This window comes from Paramisgurnus dabryanus, chromosome 17, assembly GCF_030506205.2.
Source record: "Paramisgurnus dabryanus chromosome 17, PD_genome_1.1, whole genome shotgun sequence".
Lineage (NCBI taxonomy): Eukaryota > Metazoa > Chordata > Actinopteri > Cypriniformes > Cobitidae > Paramisgurnus > Paramisgurnus dabryanus.
In genome coordinates, this window is record NC_133353.1 from 9,496,519 (window position 1) to 9,516,084 (window position 19,566).

Genomic DNA, 19,566 nt, shown 5'->3' on the forward strand with positions numbered 1-19,566 from the left:
TCATGTGACCATCATACAACACATTATATCAGAAAACTGAGAACCCATATGCAAATGCAGATACGTTTTATGTAGCACTGAAAGAAAATTCACATATGAAGGTCCAATAAGGAATAATTGACGACAGGCCGGTGAATTATAAGAAAATAATGCACAATTATTCAATTATTCTGCTTATGCCAGGGTTACTACACAAACATTGCTCTGGTGCCTATTTTTAAGACATGTTAAAGGTTTGGTGTGCGATTATTGAAAAATAATCAACACCCATGGAACATTCTCAGCCAATACAGCGTTCAACAGAGCCGTGGTATAACAGATAATAACAACAAAACACAATAAAAGTCTTATTAAATTATTTAGGTCAAGTTTGAAAACCCCTGCTCTAAAACGCATAAAATACATAACTAATACTGTCTTAAATAGATCATTATGTAGAAAAAGTCAAGAATATATCTTGAGTGGAGTGTATTCTGGGATTGCTTTCTCTTCACTATCTTTTAGTCTTCTGGTCAAGAGGGCATCTGTGAGTCCTGTCTAGGTAGGCAACTGGCACTGCTAATCTTTATTTCTGTAATTTCACATCAGGTTGACATTAGAAATCTCTCTGTGATTTTATAGTGATGTGTGCATGTGTGTGTGTGTGTACCTCCCCACATCTCCTGGCACTCTATTATATGTGATTATTAAATCAAGAATGTACTGTTTGGATTTTCTTGGAGTCGTGCAGCAGATATAACAAAATTTGGGCTCTACGTTCATACACAGTTTGTTCATTGCGCATGAATGAGATGAGATGTCAGGGTTATTTCATGTGATTCCTCACAGCAGTGCCAGGTTTAAATGGATAATAGAGGTCGTATATAGATCCATTCTACTGCATTATACGTGACATGCCATTGAGTGTTTTAATAAATGAGCTCGGATCAAAAATCAGTATGCGATTATATGATCTACTAGTGAATATTTCAAAGCATCTGTCTCGTGTAGCTGTTGGCTGGCCTTTCTGGACATGATGTGGAGCCGTTCCACAGCAGCGCTAAAAGTTCAAATCCAGAAGTTATTATATTGAAGACTCTTTTGTGTGTGTGTGTGTTCATGGAGACCATATTCTGGGAAGATCACATTTTTGATTATTAAAAAATGAAAATTGGCATCATTTGCTTGCCTTCACTTTCTTCCAAACCCGCATGACATAACAGAGTCTTTTTTGAAAAATGTACATACTTCCTTTTATCCATGTAATTATAAGGAATATCATATAATGATGTCCATATGATATTTCATGTAAATTTACCCCAGCTCTCCTCTGTGTGATCACGACAGAAGCAGTAATGTCGACTTTATAAACACATCCTTGCTTAATCTGGGTCACGAAACTATTTGTTCATTTCTGTTTGGAAACTATTTGTGCAGTTTATCCCATGAACGTGTCGAGGATGAAAGAAAGTCGTGCATGTTTTGAAAACAATCAGAGACAGTGAATGATGACCAGCTTGTCCACAAAAAGACATTACAGTCTGATCTCTTCGTTCTTTATATCAAGCGTAAATCAACACAATAACAAAGTGAAGACTCAGAACTGCTGGTTTAGTTGGTTTATTTATTGTTGTATGTACAGATAATACTCTAATATGAGTTGTATTTTAAAAGCCTGCAGTTAGTTACTTGAAGAAAGAAATGTTTATTGTGAATGTGATTGTTGTTGTCCCTGTATTGTCGTCCCTGTGTTGTCCCTGTGTTGTCCCAGTGTTGTCCCAGTGTTGTTGTCCCTGTGTTGTCCCAGTGTTGTTGTCCCTGTGTTGTCCCTGTGTTGTACCTGTGTTGTCTTTGTTGTCCCTATGTTGTTTTTGTTGTCCCTGGGTTGTCCCTGTGTTATTCCTTTGTTGTCCCTGTGTTGTCCCTGTGTTGTCTCTGTGTTGTCTCTGTGTTGTCTTTGTGTTGTCCCTGTGTTGTCTCTGTGTTGTCTCTGTGTTGTCCCTGTGTTGTCTTTGTTGTCCCTGTGTTGTCTCTGTTTTGTCCCTGTTGTTGTCCCTGTGTTGTCCCTGTGTTGTCCCTGTGTTGTCCCTGTGTTGTCCCTGTGTTGTCCCTGTTTTGTCCCTGTTGTTGTCTCTGTTGTTGTCCCTGTGTTGTCCCGGTGTTGTCCCGGTGTTGTTTTGTCCCTGAGGTCCCTATGTTGTCTCTGTTGTTGTCACTTGTTGTCCCTGTATTGTTGTCCCTGTGTTGTCCCTGTATTGTCATCCCTGTGTTGTCCCTGTGTTGTCTTTGTCCCTGTGTTGTCCCAGTGTTGTCGTCCCGGTATTGTCGTCCATGTGTTGTACCTGTGTTGTCCCGGTGTTGTTGTCCCTGTGTTGTCTCTGTGTTGTCCCTGTGTTGTCTTTGTTGTCCTGGTGTTGTTCCTTTGTTGTCCCTGTCTTGTCCCTGTGTTGTCCCTGTTGTCGTCCCTGTGTTGTCTCTGTGTTGTCTTTGTTGTCCCTATGTTGTCTTTGTTGTCCCGGTGTTGTCCCTGTGTTGTTCCTTTGTTGTCTCTGTTGTTGTCCCTGTGCTGTCCCTGCGTTGTCCCATGTGTTGTCTTTGTGTTATCCTGGTGTTTTCTTTGTTTTTCCGCCTGTGATATTGGTCTTATAATGTTGGGCTTGTGTTTGCTGGAGAAATTAGCTTAGTTGTTACACAAACTCTGTTATCTCTTCGGTCATATGATCTGTTTTTTATAATCACATTTCTCTCTCTCTGTTGCTCTTTGTTTTTGTGTTCTTAATCGTCATTGCTGCGATTTTGTGATAAAGGCATGGGCACACATGTCCCTTAACCTCTAAAAAAGTGTTGGGCTATCATTTATCAAGCTAACCACAGTCTGTCGACAGATATGGATGAGGGTTAAAGAAAAAACAACTTCTGAACGTTTTTTCTTCAGCAGACCGTGAGCAGACCACCTCTTATGGACGTTGTTGAAAGAAACATCTCTCTGTGTAATGCTCTTGGGTTTTCAGCACTCGTATCTCAGCGTGTTTGAGAACATCCATGTGCTGGGTTCCTCCACACTCTCCCAGAGATCCAGTGCCTTTCATGTTAACTTGAATGAGTGCGAGGAGGGAGATCTTCTGGTTGTCATTCATTCCTTTTAGTCTTTTCAAATTCTCCAGTTATCTCCAGACGTCTTGGGTGTCTTGTGTTTGTCTAGCCTTGGGGGAAAACTGTGATGTAATGGCTACCAGATGTGAGCTGTGTTCCTTTCTAAAGGCATTTATGAAATTGATTTATATGTTATTAATGCACATGTTGTTTTAGTGTGTTGTAAATATGACGGTGTGGCTATACGATCTGGTTTGCTTATGGAAAGCTTGTAAATTCAAACACTACATGAACGTCATTGTGCTGCTTGACTTTAACTTCAGGTGTCTCAACTCAAGACAAGAGTATAATTAAAGTGTATCATCATAGAATTTGTGTTGCTTTTAGTTTGTGTCTGTTACATGTGATATGTCTGTATATAACAAAATTTAGAAACCGTAACATTTCTTCAGTTGCTCTTTGTCACAGATTGAATACAGTCTGTTTGTAGTCACCTGAGCTTCAGGTTCAGTATGGTAATGCTTATGCAAATGAGAAATGAGCTAAGCTTTTTTGAGCACAAAACCTTTCATGGGTCCTGCTGGGAATCAAACCCTTGTACAGTATGTGTTCAATTAGTCACCAGAGAGGTTTTGATGACAGCGTTATATTGATGGTGTACCTGCTGCTATGATGAATGATGAGATACGTTCAGTGCTTGTGACTCAAACTAAAGTTTTACACGCAGCGATGTCTGGATGATGCATTCAGAAGCGTTGAGGAAGAATCTGAGTCCCAGGCTGATTCAATGCACAAGAACGCTGATAGTGATGTCATCGCCAAAGCTGCTATTGGTTTCTCCTCCCGACTGCAAACAGGAAAGCCCTGGAGCTCAGATATGACATCAGTGCTGTTGCATTAGTCAACCCGGCAGCGGAGAGAGAGCGAGAGCGAGCGAGAGAGAGAGAGTGTGTGTGTGTGTGTGTGTGTGTGTTTGTGCTCTGTAGTCTTCACGTTTATCTTCTCTTGAGACTTGAATCTTGGCTAAACACTCAACAGAAGTGCTGTCTCCTGCAAACGTTTGGCTTTTCTACTTAAAGATGTGATGTAAAATTTTATTTTATTGTGCTTCTCCTGACAGACAGAAGATCCAGTTTCATCAGCTCAATGTCTTCTGTGCGTTTAACATTTAAAAGAAAACTCGGTAATGTTCAAATACTCAAATTCACTTCTTCCATCATTCTTTAATTGACATGCCTGAAAATCACGGCTTAAAGAAAATCTACTTGGAATTTGTGACGTTGCCAAAACCGTTTTGCATACAACAACGTGCATAAAATCCAAACGTTGAAAAGATTTGCCTAAACTGATCACGTAGGGCATAAATCCAAGCAAAAGCAGTTTTAATGTAGCTTGAGTGTTTGCTTTCTAATTGTCGTTGACGTTGTTGAATTTCAGTGGTTTCATGTTCTTGGCAGACAGTAATTCACATGTTTGTCCTCTCCGCTAGTGAACCCGTATTTATGTTTGGGTTCTATATTCTTTTGACCTTGCATTGTTTCGTTCATGGTATTTGAGGATGTCACGCAACATGTGCTCAATTGAAGTTTCTTCTAACAAATCCGATAAGAATCTCATTTGGATGTATCATTGTTTATTCCTGCTTACAGAAGAGACCTGCACACAAGGTTCGGGTGATGATCTTTCACGTGAGAATATCACGTCTGATTCTGCTTATCTCTCGTGACAATAAAACAAAACTGGGACATTTCGTCTCATTCTGGGCTTGGATTCAACAAAGTGCTCTTCAGAAAGTCGCTCTGTTAAGACATGACTCGTTTTATCTCTGTTGTTTGGTTTATTGAAGATGCAGAGGTTGTTTATTTTCTTCATTGAGTTTGCGTGATATTTGGTGGTTAGGTGCTTGATGGAGGCCTGAGATCATGGCATTGGAATGCTAATGGCAGCCCTGCTTCCGGAATGCTACGCTTCCCTGTCTCTCTCTCTCTCTTTCTCCTTGCTTTATTCATTGTACAGTGGTTAAAGTGAGAGACCCCATTCATCTCTTCCAGATGCACAATCACTTTCTCTCTTGGTATTCCTAGTTTTCATAGACACGCACATGCTCAAATCCAGACACGAGTTCCTTTGGACGGATTCATCTCTGGCTTTAAAACCTTAACAACACGTTTGTTTTGCAGAACGGCCGTGCTGTGTTTTTATTTATTTATAGTTCAGCGGGGGTGAAAAATCTCTGTTCTTCTTTTAACTCTGAACGCTGCACGTAATCCAGCAGAAAGAAAATCAGGTCAATTCAAAGGACACTTGATATCATCAGATGACTTTATACAACAGCTATTATCATAAATATATTTTATTCTGCATATTTAAAGAATAATGTGGCGGTATGAGAATGATACTCGACAGGATTTTGTCCAGACGCCAGTTCTATCATCGGTCAGCAGTCATTATTTTTACAATACATTTATGCATTTGGCAGATAATTTTATCTGAAATTACAGTGCATTCAGTCTATAGACGGTCTCAACAGTAACAACATAAACAAACGGCTTTCAGGGAACAAACGTAATCTCTGATAAACTCTGCAAAGAATCGAAAACAAAGTTTTAGAGTAGTTTATTTCTGATTACAAGCAAGTAGATTACTTTTTAATCATAATAACTAAACATAATCATAACTAATTGAAATCATAGCATATAAAAAACTAAAGTGAGCTAATGTTACTGTGTAAAATGTGTACAATATAATCTGTACTACCTTAACTACAGATCAGTTTTAATGATAAAGCAGTAGATTCTTCATCTAATTCATAATTTTTTGTTGTTTTTGATAAAATGACTCACAGAAACGACGCACATTATGCTAAAGAATTGTTGACCGACATTTCAAGATATTGATAAATTTCCTGTAATCCCACGGCTATGATGCAATATTATAAACGGAGCCAAAAGAAGTCTGTGTGAGGATTGCGTGTTACTGTATCAGTACTGTACTCCAATGAGCTGTGCTGTTTTCTGCTTCAGGGCTCGACGGATCAATGAAGAAAATACTATGAGTGTCTGTCTGTGATCTAATACTCAGAATTATGCAACAGCGAGCCAAAACAGTCCAGTAAAGCTTCACACGCGTCCATCAGAATGCCTGAGTCAGGATTGTGACCTCAGATTCTCTGTAAGGCTCTTGCGTGATTTAAAACAGGCCAGTCAAGCAGGACCACGAGGATAAACAAACCGTACCAAACCACTTCTCTATTTGTATTTCTGCTCAGCAACCGCTGAGAGATTAAACGGAGAGTTTCTGGCTAGAGATGAACTTCTTTTTTACACAACTCACGGTGATTGATTCAGACATTTTTACAATAATACTACAAGACTGTGAAGGTTTTTTGTTATCAGTGGTGTTTTTTTAACTCCAGCGTGCAAGTTAACATTATAGATATGAAAAAATCCTCAGTGTTAAACCTTTTGATACTTCACTTGTGACTGTTTTCAAGATCAATAACCTGAACCATATCTAAAACAACAAACTTCTTTAAATACCTTAGGAACTACTTTATATATAAATTTAAATGTATAGAGGCTAAAAAAATGTCAAGTGATACAAAATGCAATTACGTTTTGCTGTGGCTTTACATCAGTATAGTTTTATAAAGTTTTAGTTTTACTATATAGTTCTAAAAAAAAGTTTTATTTGTTTAAATGTGTACTGCTGAATGTAATTTCATTCTGTGTGATTTACAATAACTTGTGTGTGTGTGTGTTTTTGTGTAGGGTCCTTTACGCAATGAGCGTGATTATGAGAGCGTGGTCCTGATGAGACTGAGACAGGCTGAAGAGAGAAAGAGATTAATAGAAGAGATGAAGAGAGAGGATGAAGAGACGGTGTGACCATAAACACATTTTCATTTCATCTAAAGTCTTTTTACATTTTACTTCAATAAAACTTTTTTGTCTAAATTTTAAACACAGTTTCTATGTTTTGCTTAAAGTTTGCATGTGCATTAAATTCAAGGAAATCATTTTGATATTTTGTTATTTAATGCAGTGACAGATTTGATAACTACATTTTGGATAAAGCATTGAATGACACGAGACTCAGATCTCACTGTAATACCTGCAGAGGCTTTAATCAGATTTTTATATTTATCTGAAGTCTTAACTTAAACGACAGATGTCTGTGGTTGTGATGTTTTGTTGTAGTCTTCAGATGGAGAAATTTAGTGCACATTTCTTAACCATTTGTAAAAACTATTCTGCCATATGTGTGTGTATTTCAGATAAACACGCATGTAAAAATCACACAAACTTTGGTTAGTTGCTGTAGGTCAGATGGTTTCTATAAGACCTTGACCAGAATCAGCTGCAGTGGATGGGACTTTCTGTTCTGTTTACCTTCTGTGTTGTCTGTTGTGTTCATAAGAAACATTCATGTTGTTCCTCAATGTTGATCTACATACATGAGCAGTGTATTCATCATCTTTGATCCTTTCATCATGTGGTGTACACCAGGGGTTTTCAAACCAGTCCTAATTATTTTGAAATGTAGGAAATTTTATATAAACTATATCATTTACACTATACAGTAATTCTGTATGATAACACAAAACTGGCTATAGCAGAATGCTGAAGAATAATAAATGTTCAATGATATAGTGCTAGCTTACATTTAGATATCAGATTTACCAGCTGCTAGCTACTGTATAAACAAATTTTGTTATTTGCTAGTTAAACTATTATAACATAGATTAAATGTATCACTTACTTGACTTGATGTAGTCCTTGGGCTCAAAAATTGAAATTCCCAGTTTATTCCCATTAATTCCCATAAAAACATTCCAGCCTTGAAAATCCCCAGAATACTTAAAAATCCAGTTAAAATATTGTTTATTACACTTCCTCTCACACAAACAAACAATATATACCAAGATTTACTGTGATGTACATCAATTTTCATTTTTTCAACGTATTTTACAATACAAAAACCTGGAATGTTCTTATATTTTTATAATCAAATGATTTTAAGCAAAAAAAAGGAAAAAAAATTGAACTTACAATTCAAAGTTGTAAATCGATATATAGAGAGAAATTTTATACAACCTATACTACAAGTACAATAATAATGTACCCCAACCCCAATGTAATACATCAGTAAAAATGACTGTACTTACATAAGCATACAGTATATACAGAATGTCTCTAAATGAATTTAAAGACCATGAATTAGATGTATTAGTTATACATAAAATAACAATGACTCTGTAAACCTGTCAGTTCTCCATCTCCAGGTTTTTTGCAAGGCAATAACACTTTTCATGAGATGCCAGTAAACTTCCCTGCATCTCAGATTTACACAGAAGTCATGAGACCTCCGTACAGTAACCTCAGCTCAAACTCATCTTAAAAAGCCTTAACCATGTTGACCACAAACACACAGAATCACAAAGTGTCACTTGTCTCTTTATGAAGACACCAAATCAGCGTCTGGCCCACGCCTGTCATGTTAACAACCCTGTAGCCGATCTTCTCCAGTTTGTCTAAGACGAGTCGTGGAGGTTCATCAACGTGGTACTCTGAGCTGTGAGTAAAAAAAAAAAACACAATTACTCAACCACGATTTTAACAAGCAGTTTAGTTCTTATTGCAATCTGACTAAATATTACAATATATATCTCGCGTGCACTTTATTTGTTACAGAAACATGCTGTCAGCCTACATTCTTGATACTAACAGACAGAAACACAAGCTGGTGCATTTTGGCATATATCATATATGTGTAGAGTTGCAAAGGGGCAGAAAGTTTCCATTGGTCATAAGCAGACATGCAAGGGTATACAAATTTTAAAATGACGTCTTGACTTATTTAATTGTAAGTAGAACTGATTCTTTTATAGAGTAACAGCATCATAAACATTATTATAGTTATTGTAATTGTGCTAGCTTACATTTAAATATCTGATTTTATATATCATACAATATTTTGTGAACTGGTTTTAAGAAATGTGCATGTTATGGATGAATGCAAGTACTGTACATGCAGGGTGTGTGGCCTCAATGTCCCTTCAGCAGTGTGCTGTGTATATGTGACTAAAGCAATTCAACTGAGATTGCATTAAATCTTGTTGTTTTAAACTCAATTATGATGCAAGAGTTTTAGACTACATTTATGTTTCCTGTTATTTTTTTATAAACTTTTTTCAAATTCCCAGTTTATTCCCATATATTTCCGTTAATTCCCATGGATGGTTTCCAGCCTTGTTCCCGGAATTGTGCAACCCTATATGCATGTGAGATGAAGATGAGACCTGACACCATCAGGCTACTAATTGCTTACATTTAATCATTATTATGGAGACATTTTGATACATAGCACTGCACATTAAAAAAAAAAAAAAACCTCTGATCTGTGTCAGATGTGTTATATAAGCTGAACATGAACTGGTGTGGAGAATTTGAGTGAGTTACACAAAAGCCAAAGCAGAGGTTTAACACTTACAAGTTGTTTCCCAGCATGGTGGTTTTCCGGGCTCCGAGGTAGTTCATGACAGCGGGATCGGAATACTCGTCCCCGACCGTGGTTGGTCCCGTCTCCTAAAAAACAAATAGATTTTTATGAAGGTAACAATAATCAGAAAATGTAATGTAATGTTTAAGGTGAAGAAAGAAACCTTTGATATGAAACAACACAACTGAAGATATGTTTAAAATCTAGGAAAAAGTTTTTTTTTTCAATCACACAGTAAACAAAATTTTTTATTTCATTGCTTTAGATAAAAAAACAAAGCAAGTGTCTTCTGCAAATGTTGACCTAACTTTACATTAAAACTTATGCTGTATATAGTCTGTTCCTTTTTACTTTTATATTATTATCATTATTACAAAAAGAAGAAAAACCCACGACCTGGCTATAGGGTCAATTAAAATGAGAAACAAATAAGACAGGTGGCTTAACAAAAAAAATACACAATTTTAAATACATATAATTGATAACAACTGAAATAATTGAGAAAAAAATTGAAAAAATGAAAGAAGCTGAAAGATGTACTCAGTGCTATTAAATTGCTTAAGTGAACCTCTCAAGGTGTGTCTAGTTTTTTCCAACTTTAGGAAAAAGAGGAAATCATAAATCCATTGTTTAGGAGATGTGCTCTCTGATCCTTTCACCTCATCAGTATAAATTGTTGTGCCAGACCATAATAAAGGCTTCACAATGAGTTTGCTTTTTAGTAAGTTTATATGAAACAGGAGTTCCTATCATTGGATGATGGGCTGTTGGATTACTTCTGTCAGGTGTCTTTCCTAAATAAGACTGTGTGTATCCTATCTGTGTGTGACCTATCTTTTATATATATATGCTAGTGAATTCATCAACATGTACTAAAGCTGCTGTTTATATTTAGCTAACATGTTTTGTTTATAAACATTAAGGAAACCTACAGTACGTCTGTCAGTGATGACGTGTATCTGTGAGATTTAAAAAGTAAATCATCTGCAGTCTTTCAAGACAAAACTACATAAAAATGGAAAAGGAGTATACTCTTACAGTATATACTTTAATGTAAGCAGTGTTCTTGTCTTAGTGTGCAAGCTAAAGTTTAAATACACAAATGAATTCACCTTCATTTTGTTGTGTTTAAAGGTTAAAAGGTAAACATACAGTACATGACAGCTTAGTAAAACATCACAATGTATTACAAACTGCCTTTGCTGATTTCAAAACGGTGATGAATGACACACAGATCACGTGGGATAAATAACACGCAGTGCTGCTTACACACTAATAACTAATCTAATCTGATGTAGGTTACTTATATAACATCTTGAGTATTTACAGTATAATCCTCGACTGTATTTATCATAACATCATCATCATAATCAGACAGATGATCATTCAGGTCTCATACACACCAGTCGGATCTGTGTACTGATGAGGAGGTACGGCATTATCATTCACCAAACCTAACTTTCCAGCGGAATAAAGACGAGGATCTCTCAAACACCGCGTCGCGTCGCTTCTGATGTCCACGGCACGCTGTGCTCTGCGTGTGCACGTGCCCGCGCGCTCCCGAGGGAATGCGAAAACGCCCATCGCTCTCCACCAATCAGCGTCCTGCAAATCGACAGTTTTTACAGTGAATTATATGAATATATGCTATTATAATATTGTTTTACCTCTACATATAGATTTATGTTTTATATATCAATATTTTTCACTCACTGTCAATCCTGTTTATCTTTAATAATCACTTTAACTACAGAAAACAAGACTAGTGCTCAGTTTCCCTCTCTAAGTTACCTGCACTATTTGAAAAAAAAAACATATATATACAGTATATAATGTAAAAATAGCGAATTAGCAAGATTTAAGATTCAGTCTCCTAATGACATCATCCTCCAGGAAATGACATCATTTGTTTTGTATTGGGAAGGCAACAACACGTGCGTAGGTAAGTTTGAATTTTATTAATTTTGATTCCCTCAACAATACATTCAAAATGAAATGGCTGAATCAATATATTTTTGTTTATATTTTCAATTCCACAAATATACTTTTATAGTATTATTTAATACAAAGATATGTTAATAAAATATATGTTAATATAAATATATGACGGTTAAAACTAAATATATTGTCAAATTCAAAAATATATTTAATTAAGCTGTTCTTTCTAAAAAAAATATTTAGCATATGTATTTGAAACATATTTTTGGCCACTATAGTTGTTGTGAGAGCTTTTTAAAACTGTAATTATTCTGAAGTATCTACTGCATCCTTTCCTAAACTTTGTGATACTCCTGTTGGTCAAATTTGCTTCTCTAAATCGAAAGCAAAAAAATGATCAAATAAGATCCTTATTCCTTTTGGATTCATCTATTTCTTTACCTTAATTGGACAAAAATCTGATCTCTACAGCAAAACTTCTTTCTCACAAACAAAGTAAATGAAATGTCCTTTTAGGTCATACACAGATTTTACCCTATAAAAGATTTAAAGCTGACATAGACTTTTTGTTTGAATTATGATGAAACTGTGGTGCATTTATTTTAGTCACGTCACACAGAAGTTTTGGAAAGATATTGGTGTGTTTGTCAAGTGAAAGATTTTGCCAGGATTCTCAGTACGTATAAAAAAACATTAAATTTGGGTTTTATGATGCAGACCCCACAAAAGATAATGTTTGCTTTGTTATCAATCGAATTATTATTCACAAATGTAATTTCTCCAACTCTAAACCTGTCTGTCTTCCTGAAAGATGTTGAAAAATGTCTTATTTCTTGTGTTATGTCTTGTTTATATGGTTGTGTGTCTATGATGCTTACTATTCTGCACTATTCTGTCAACTTTAGCTGTTTTTATTTATCATTTATTTTGTTAATATTATATAATAGAAAAGAATATATGAAGTGACATGTTTCAAGATTAAGTATGAATGTATGCATAAATGTGCAGTCAGAGTAAATATCTATATATATCAGACGGATCAATAGAGATCAGATTATTAAATGGTGATCATGATGATCTGTAGCTCACTTTTTTGTTAAGAACTCAAAGGTCATGGGTTTGATCCCAGGGGTCTCATAGGGTCAATGCACTTTTGTACTGTTCAATTAAATGAACGTTTACTGATACTGATCTCATAATGAAGACATGTTGATGGGAATGATTGAAATCATTATGTTACAAAACACTCCTGAAGTTTCACATTTATTTGATCAAGAATTTGTTCTTTGAGTATAATGGTTGAATGTTTAATTTCCTCACTGCAAAATTGGTTATTTCTTTCTGCAAGCAGCTTTAATCATTGTAATATGAGCTTATAATCTGGAGGAAATGAAAGCATCTCATTAAAAACAGTGTAAGCTTGATATACATCATCAATAAGGCCAAACCTTTTGTCTGTGCTGTATTTATGCAGTGCTTGACTAACTCAATAATAATCCTGAAAAAAACATTTTAACATGTCTACAGAATAAGTCATGTATTAATTCAACACTTTGTTATGTTGCTGTTTATTCTTTTATTTCAAATATATAAACAATTAAATGAGGAAGATTAGAGGTACAAAAAAATATATAAACAATTAAATGAGGAAGATTAGAGGTACAAAAAAATATATAAACAATTAAATGAGGAAGATTAGAGGTAAAAAAAAATACTAACATACCCTTGGCTATGTATATTGTGTTGGACTTGATGAGACTATTTCCAGTGCACTTATGTATTGCTGTTCTTATGTTGCCATAATTGCTTCTATTGTTTACCTCACTTGTAAGTCGCTTGGGACAAAAGCGTCTGCTAAATGACTAAATGTAAATGTAAATGTACAGTATGTAAACATCTCTGTATGCTTTCTTACATTTCACCTTACATTTAAAGTAATGATGAAGATCAGGACAGTTTCAATGCATTGTAGGATAATGTATTCTTCACAGTGAATGTACTTTGCTGTATACTGCACATTTTGGCAAATGTTGGCCATATGGGTGTGCTGTACACACAGTAGATTTACATACTTTGAACAGTTTACATACTGTACAGAAACTGTAAAAACAAACAAGTGGATGTATCTGGTGAGTGTTGTCTTATATGACAAACTTTCATCACGATATGATCTTTCTTCAATAATCTTTATATTTTTATAGATATAGGTTTAAGAGGAGAGCCGAAGTCTTGACTACTTTTTTTGTTTTTTGTATTGCGACTGAGCAGCTGTCTGCTGTTTAGACCATCACTGTTTCATCTCTTTCAAATGTGAAAACGACGGTGGCTGTCCTTTCAGCAATATTTTTCAGTCTCGTTTTGAATCTTTAATTTTTGCATGTGTGCATCTACGTCGATGTCTTTTGGAATCTGAATTTCTTGTGTCTGTCAATGGATGGCAAATATTCAAGCTTTTTTTGGTGCTGCTAAATTTTTTTATGCAAAGAAAACAGGAAACCGGAGAGCTTTAAAGCCTCAGTCCAGAATAATTTTTGGGTTGTTATTGTTGTGCCAGAATAATGTTCCTGGAGTATTACCAACATACTGTGTGTCCTGCAGTTCCTTCCTGCCTGGCCACTATCACTGCAGTTGAGCTGATCTCAGGTCTGTTCCCATGGGCTGCCTGGAGGAAGCACTTTAAATTTAGAGTAAAGGTCACGTCCGTCCTTTCACACTATGGGCTTTCCATGTGTTGTTTAACGTGTGAGTTTTATTGTGATCAATTTAATTCACAAGGTGAACACAGCCCTGGTTCTTGTTATCCCCATACAGCAAAACATTTTTACATATATTTCAAAATATACAAAAAATGGCCGAAAATATATGTGCTAAAATATATTTAGAAATATGTTTACAAAAATTTGTTTTTCACCACTATATTTTTTGGCATTTTTTGTAATCTAAATATTTTTGAAAATATTTTATGATTTTGAAATCTATTTAAAATAAATAAATAAATAAATATATATATATATATATATATATATAAATTAAAGCATTTATGGTGAAAGGAAATCACACTTTTTATATTGTGACTTTTTTGAAAGATTTATAAAGGAAATCCTGTCTTACAGATTTTAATGAAGGAAGTGAAGACAGCACAGGTTTATTGTTAGCAGATCGAGAGACTATCTATAAATCAGTGACTTTTCTGTGCTGTTTCCTTCACTCTAAAAAATGCTGGGTTGTTTTTAACCCATGGCTGGGTCACTATTGGACAGAACACACTGCTGGGTTAAAATGACCCAACTTCTGGGTTTTTTCAACATGGTTGATTGACAATAACCCAGCAATCGGGTTAAAACAACCCAGCAGTTGGGTCATTTTTAACGCGGCAGTGTGTTCTGTCCAATAGTGACCCAGCCCTGGGTTAAAAATAACCCAGCATTTTTTACAGTGTTGCAGTGAGTATAGTAAGTGTATGAGTTTAATACTTTTATGTTTTTGCAAAAGTCTAGATGACCAAAAACAAATGCTTTGCTGTAATTGAAGAGTAACGGTTGCTGATAGTGTCTTAAAAATTCAGATTTGTTTACATTTAGGCATTTAGATCTGATGTTTCTGTGATGTTCCTCAATAAGTAACATTGCATAGGACACAAAGGTCATGGGTTTCATCTCGTTGAACACTTTGAGATATACTGGATAACACTCTTGTTATATATCTTGAATGCACTGTAGGTCACTTTAGATAGAAGCGTCTGCAACTCTTACAACTAAAACTGTAAGAGTTAAACTGTGAGATTGCAATGATGGTAGATGGTCTCCAAACTCATCCATCTGAAAGCATCCAAGCCACACGTGTATGATGTGCATGTCAGTACACCACACGTCATCTGTAATCAATCTTATCCTTCATTTTTTCTTACTTTTGGGACGTTTTTTTTGTAAGTTGTATCAGCACTGGACCAGAGCCATGAGGAGATGAAGACATCTGCATCTTAAAGCATGTGTGTGCGCGTGTTTTAAGGGCGGATGAGACGATACAGATGTTACAGGCAAACTGCCATCTCATATTGAGCTTCATTAAATGGAGATTCTGTTCCTGGATCAGCGTGAATCTGTGTGACAGTCAATAGAATCAGAGCCGACAGGAAATGACTCCATCTCATAATCACATTATAAGGTTTAGATGGATGATGGCTGACTTTATTCTCACCACATGTCGTACAGTAGCTGTTGTTTCACATGTTGTAAAGGTTAGTAGTGATTGTGCTTTTAATTTGATGATCTGTGTGTTAATATTGATGAATGATCAGCAGTCTGTTGGCTGTGGTAGATCAGCTGCAGTCTTCAGTCGGGTTTACATCATGTGTTTTACAATCAACACGAGTCTGTAATCTCTTCAGTATAACATTGAACAGACCGACAGATAACTGGACGAATTGGTGCAGATGAACAGAGACTCAGTTTATGTAAGAAGGTGAAATACGTCATTGTTATCGTGACACTGACACACAGATGGAGACTCTTATGAGGTTTCTCATCTGTCTGAAGAGGACCATTGACCTCCAGCTATTCATCTTAGATGTGCAAAGAGGAGATTACACTCAGTACACCAAAAAACCATAGTTACTACACTTTTACCACAAAAAAACATGGTTAATTTTTGTAAGGGTAAAGTGCTTGACATGTCTTGTTGGCTTTCATTGGTTGTAATTGCAGTTAAGCATTTGTGTAAAGATGTTTTCTAATGATCATTTAAAATGAAAACACTTGTTATATCTGATGGGTTTCTCTTTCTGATGGGTCACGTTTGTTTTCTCACAGGATTCGTGAGGTAGAGCAGACAGATAAGATGACAGTCTGTGTTAAGAGGCTATGATGTAACAGCACTACTGCTTTAAAGGAGAACCATATGTCTGTAAGGGCCTGTGAAGTTCTCGCTCCCTCATACTCATAAATCAAAGCCAGAGCTGCAGAACGTGACCGTATGGATCTGTCTGGAGCTCTTGTGTTGTCTCCTGTGTGTCGTGTGTGCGTTTAACGCGATTGTTGGAGGTCATGGTTCACAGAAGACCACATGTAGAGGAGGTGTGGAGTTAAGATCCTGCGTGTTACAGTTCTTTTGAAAGCATGATGTTTATGAACACATCACTCATTTTGCTGTGTGAAAAACGTGACTTAATCACAGACGTTACCTTTAACCAGTTCTCATCAAAAATATGTCCATCTGTGTTTTTACTGAAACTGAATCTCTCCTCTGAGATATTAGACCACACACAATACATGAAGATGCTGTTTCATGGCTAATATTTATACAGGACAGCTATGACATCTTGTAAGACGTGTCTTCAATCTTATCAGGTTATTTATGATCAGACAGATGAAATGATGAAAAATAAACATAAAAAGTGATCAGCGTTAGGGCTACAATATAAGATGCTGTCAGTGCCGACAAATCATTTTATTATGTGAGAAATATTTGTAAATATTGTGACTGTGTGTTTAAATTTCAGATAGTTGATGGAGGTTATGTCAGTCTGATGGATTGACTCTTGTGTTGTGTGTTTGTGTGTCTGTGTGTAGCTAGCTCCTTTGTCATTTGTACAAATTTGTACCCAAAAGTGAGCAGAACCTGAGGCAAACCTTTCTTTGGGGATGTCCTCATTTGATAAAACACTATAAAAATATACTAAATAATTGTTCAAATGATAAGAGTCAGAATTCAAAAGGTAAAAATGAAGACACTGAAGCACACTCTTTGATAACTCACACATTCAGGTCCAAATACCCACAAGGGACCCAAGTTTGAAAAGGATATCTTCATTGTCCTTTCTGACTAAAGATAAAGGCTCAAAATTCAGTTAATATCCAAATACATAGTTCTTCAACAGGGGGTCTGTGGTGGTCTGCGGCGGTCCTCCAAATATTGTTTGAATTCAAACACATTTTTTTTAAGAAAAATGAAGTTAGGCATCAAACAAGAGGCATTATTAGGCTAATAATAACATTAAAATAAAGATTCAAATGAATATATTTAAAATGTTATGTTGCATGTTAACAATGTGTTTATTTTATTATTATTTCTAATGTTACCATCATAACAAAGTATATAAATTCAGTCATACATGATACATGTGTATCTCCTCTCTATCCATTAAGTGCAGGTTATAGTCGTGTGGAAAGAGTCATTATCCTAATATATTTGGTAAACCTCCTTTAAAGGTGCAGTGTGTAATTTTTAGAAGGCTCTCTTTACAGAAATGCAAAATAATATACAAAAATATATTTTCAGGGATGTATAAAAACCTTTTTTTAATGAACCGTTATGTTTTTATTTTCTTAGAATGAGACGGTTTTATCTACATACACAGAGGGTCCCCTTATGTAGAAGTTGCCATTTATTGCCGCCATGTTTCTACAGAAGCCCTTAATGGTCACATTTTTGCTCAGTTGTCTCTGACGATGACATGTTTTTCCGGTGGTGGCTACCGTAGCTTCTCTATGTGATTAAAAGCAAAGGGTGAGCAGTGGACTGAGCCGTTGGTTGCAATATGCAACCTCGCCACTAGATGCCGCTAAAATTTACACACTGCACCTTTAACTGATTAATAAAAGCTCAACAAATAAAATATGACTCATATGCACGTTGTTTATCCAATTCATCTTCTGTGCACTTATTGAGGAGTTTGAAAAATTTTGCAAAACTGGTACTTCTGAATGGTCTAAGGCAGAGATTAAGTGGATTTGGAGCGAAGTATTTGATGAACGTATTATACGTGCTGAAAACCTTTTCTATACTGTAAAAATGAGCTGTAATTATGCAGCTGGTTGCCAGTAACTTACTGTAGAAGATAAAGACTGACAATGTTTCAAAACAAACTGTTGCCAGTAAATAACATCAATGTAAAATCTACAGTAAGTTACTGGCAGCTAGTTGCCAGTCATACCCAGTAATGCTGTCATTTCTAAAGAATTGTTTTACAGTGTATTTTCTCATCCTGTAGCTAGTTAAATGACATTTATTTTAAATGAGACGGCTCCTCAATTCAGAATTTTGCTCAATCATGGTTGACCAGACCTACCTGTACAGTATTTTATGGTAGATGATTCATTCGTGAAACTCATACAGCTGTGTGTAGTAGACACATGAGACGACTCTTTCACAGAGCACTTATTGTCTGGTGTAGCAATGATGTTACTCAATCTGTGTTTGCCGTAACTCAAGGAGTCCTCCATTCTCCTCCCATGACCGCCATATGTGTTTAGTCACGTACCCCTATAGCTCTTGGGAAAAACCTCTGGACCTCCACGTTCCTCAGACTGTATGAATTGGCCGGTGACCCAAATTGCAAAGCATAATTTTGGACATCTCGCAGGTGTCAGTATGAGAGAATGAAACTGGATTCGGGTTGGGATTTTTCTCAGCATATTTCTCAATAACTGGATCCTGTAAAGTCATATAATGGTGTTGGTGACCTGAGAGCTGCTCTCCAGCATAACATCACTCCCAGCGCTGGAGCCTTTCACCTTTGGAAACGGCACTGTTTGTATTGGCGTCTGGTTCTTCTCTAGACAGAAAACTGTTTGCCTTGAGCAACAGACAGAACCATTGATTGTTTTACTGACAGCTCAGCTCGGTCTTATTATTTTCTGCTATCTGTTTGTTACTACATAAACGAATAATGAAACACACCGAAAAAAGTTTTTAAACGGTAGTGTACTACATTTCTGTGACATGAGCTTAATTGGAAAGTTTTGTGTATTATGTGTTGCATTTGGCTTGTGGTGTGCTGTTATCATCATAAAGATCTGCTTATATTGCACTTGTAACTCATAATTTTTCCAAAATGCTCAAAATCACAGCTAATGTTTTTAACAGTTCATTTGTTACACTAGAAGTGAAAAGTCAAAGCAGGCACGATGCATTGTGGGATAGGATACAGTAAATCTGACACAGACTATATGCTCATAATGCTGACAGTATCTCTCTCTCTCTCTCTCTCTTTCTTTTTTCTCTCTCTCTCTCTCTCTCTCTCACTCAATTGCTCTCTGTCTCTTTGCAAATGAACCT

General features: G+C 36.0%; 2 protein-coding genes across 2 annotated transcripts in view; one reads left to right on the plus strand and one right to left on the minus strand.

The window, feature by feature from the left end:
- Positions 1-8,489, plus strand: part of dnajc17 (DnaJ (Hsp40) homolog, subfamily C, member 17) — a 35,472-nt gene extending 26,983 nt beyond the window's left edge. The window contains exon 11 of the mRNA XM_065255234.2: positions 6,843-8,489. Within this exon, the coding sequence (XP_065111306.1) occupies positions 6,843-6,959 (117 nt within the window). The 3' untranslated portion in view covers positions 6,960-8,489. The remainder of the gene's footprint in view (positions 1-6,842) is intronic.
- Positions 7,932-11,124, minus strand: gchfr (GTP cyclohydrolase I feedback regulator). The gene is made up of 3 exons (XM_065255261.1): positions 10,977-11,124; positions 9,565-9,659; positions 7,932-8,646 (listed from the first exon to the last, which is right to left on the minus strand). The coding sequence occupies exons 1-3, from the start codon at positions 11,016-11,018 to the stop codon at positions 8,508-8,510; spliced, it is 276 nt and encodes a 91-aa protein (XP_065111333.1). The 5' UTR covers positions 11,019-11,124; the 3' UTR covers positions 7,932-8,507.
- Between the last annotated feature and the right edge of the window lie 8,442 nt (positions 11,125-19,566).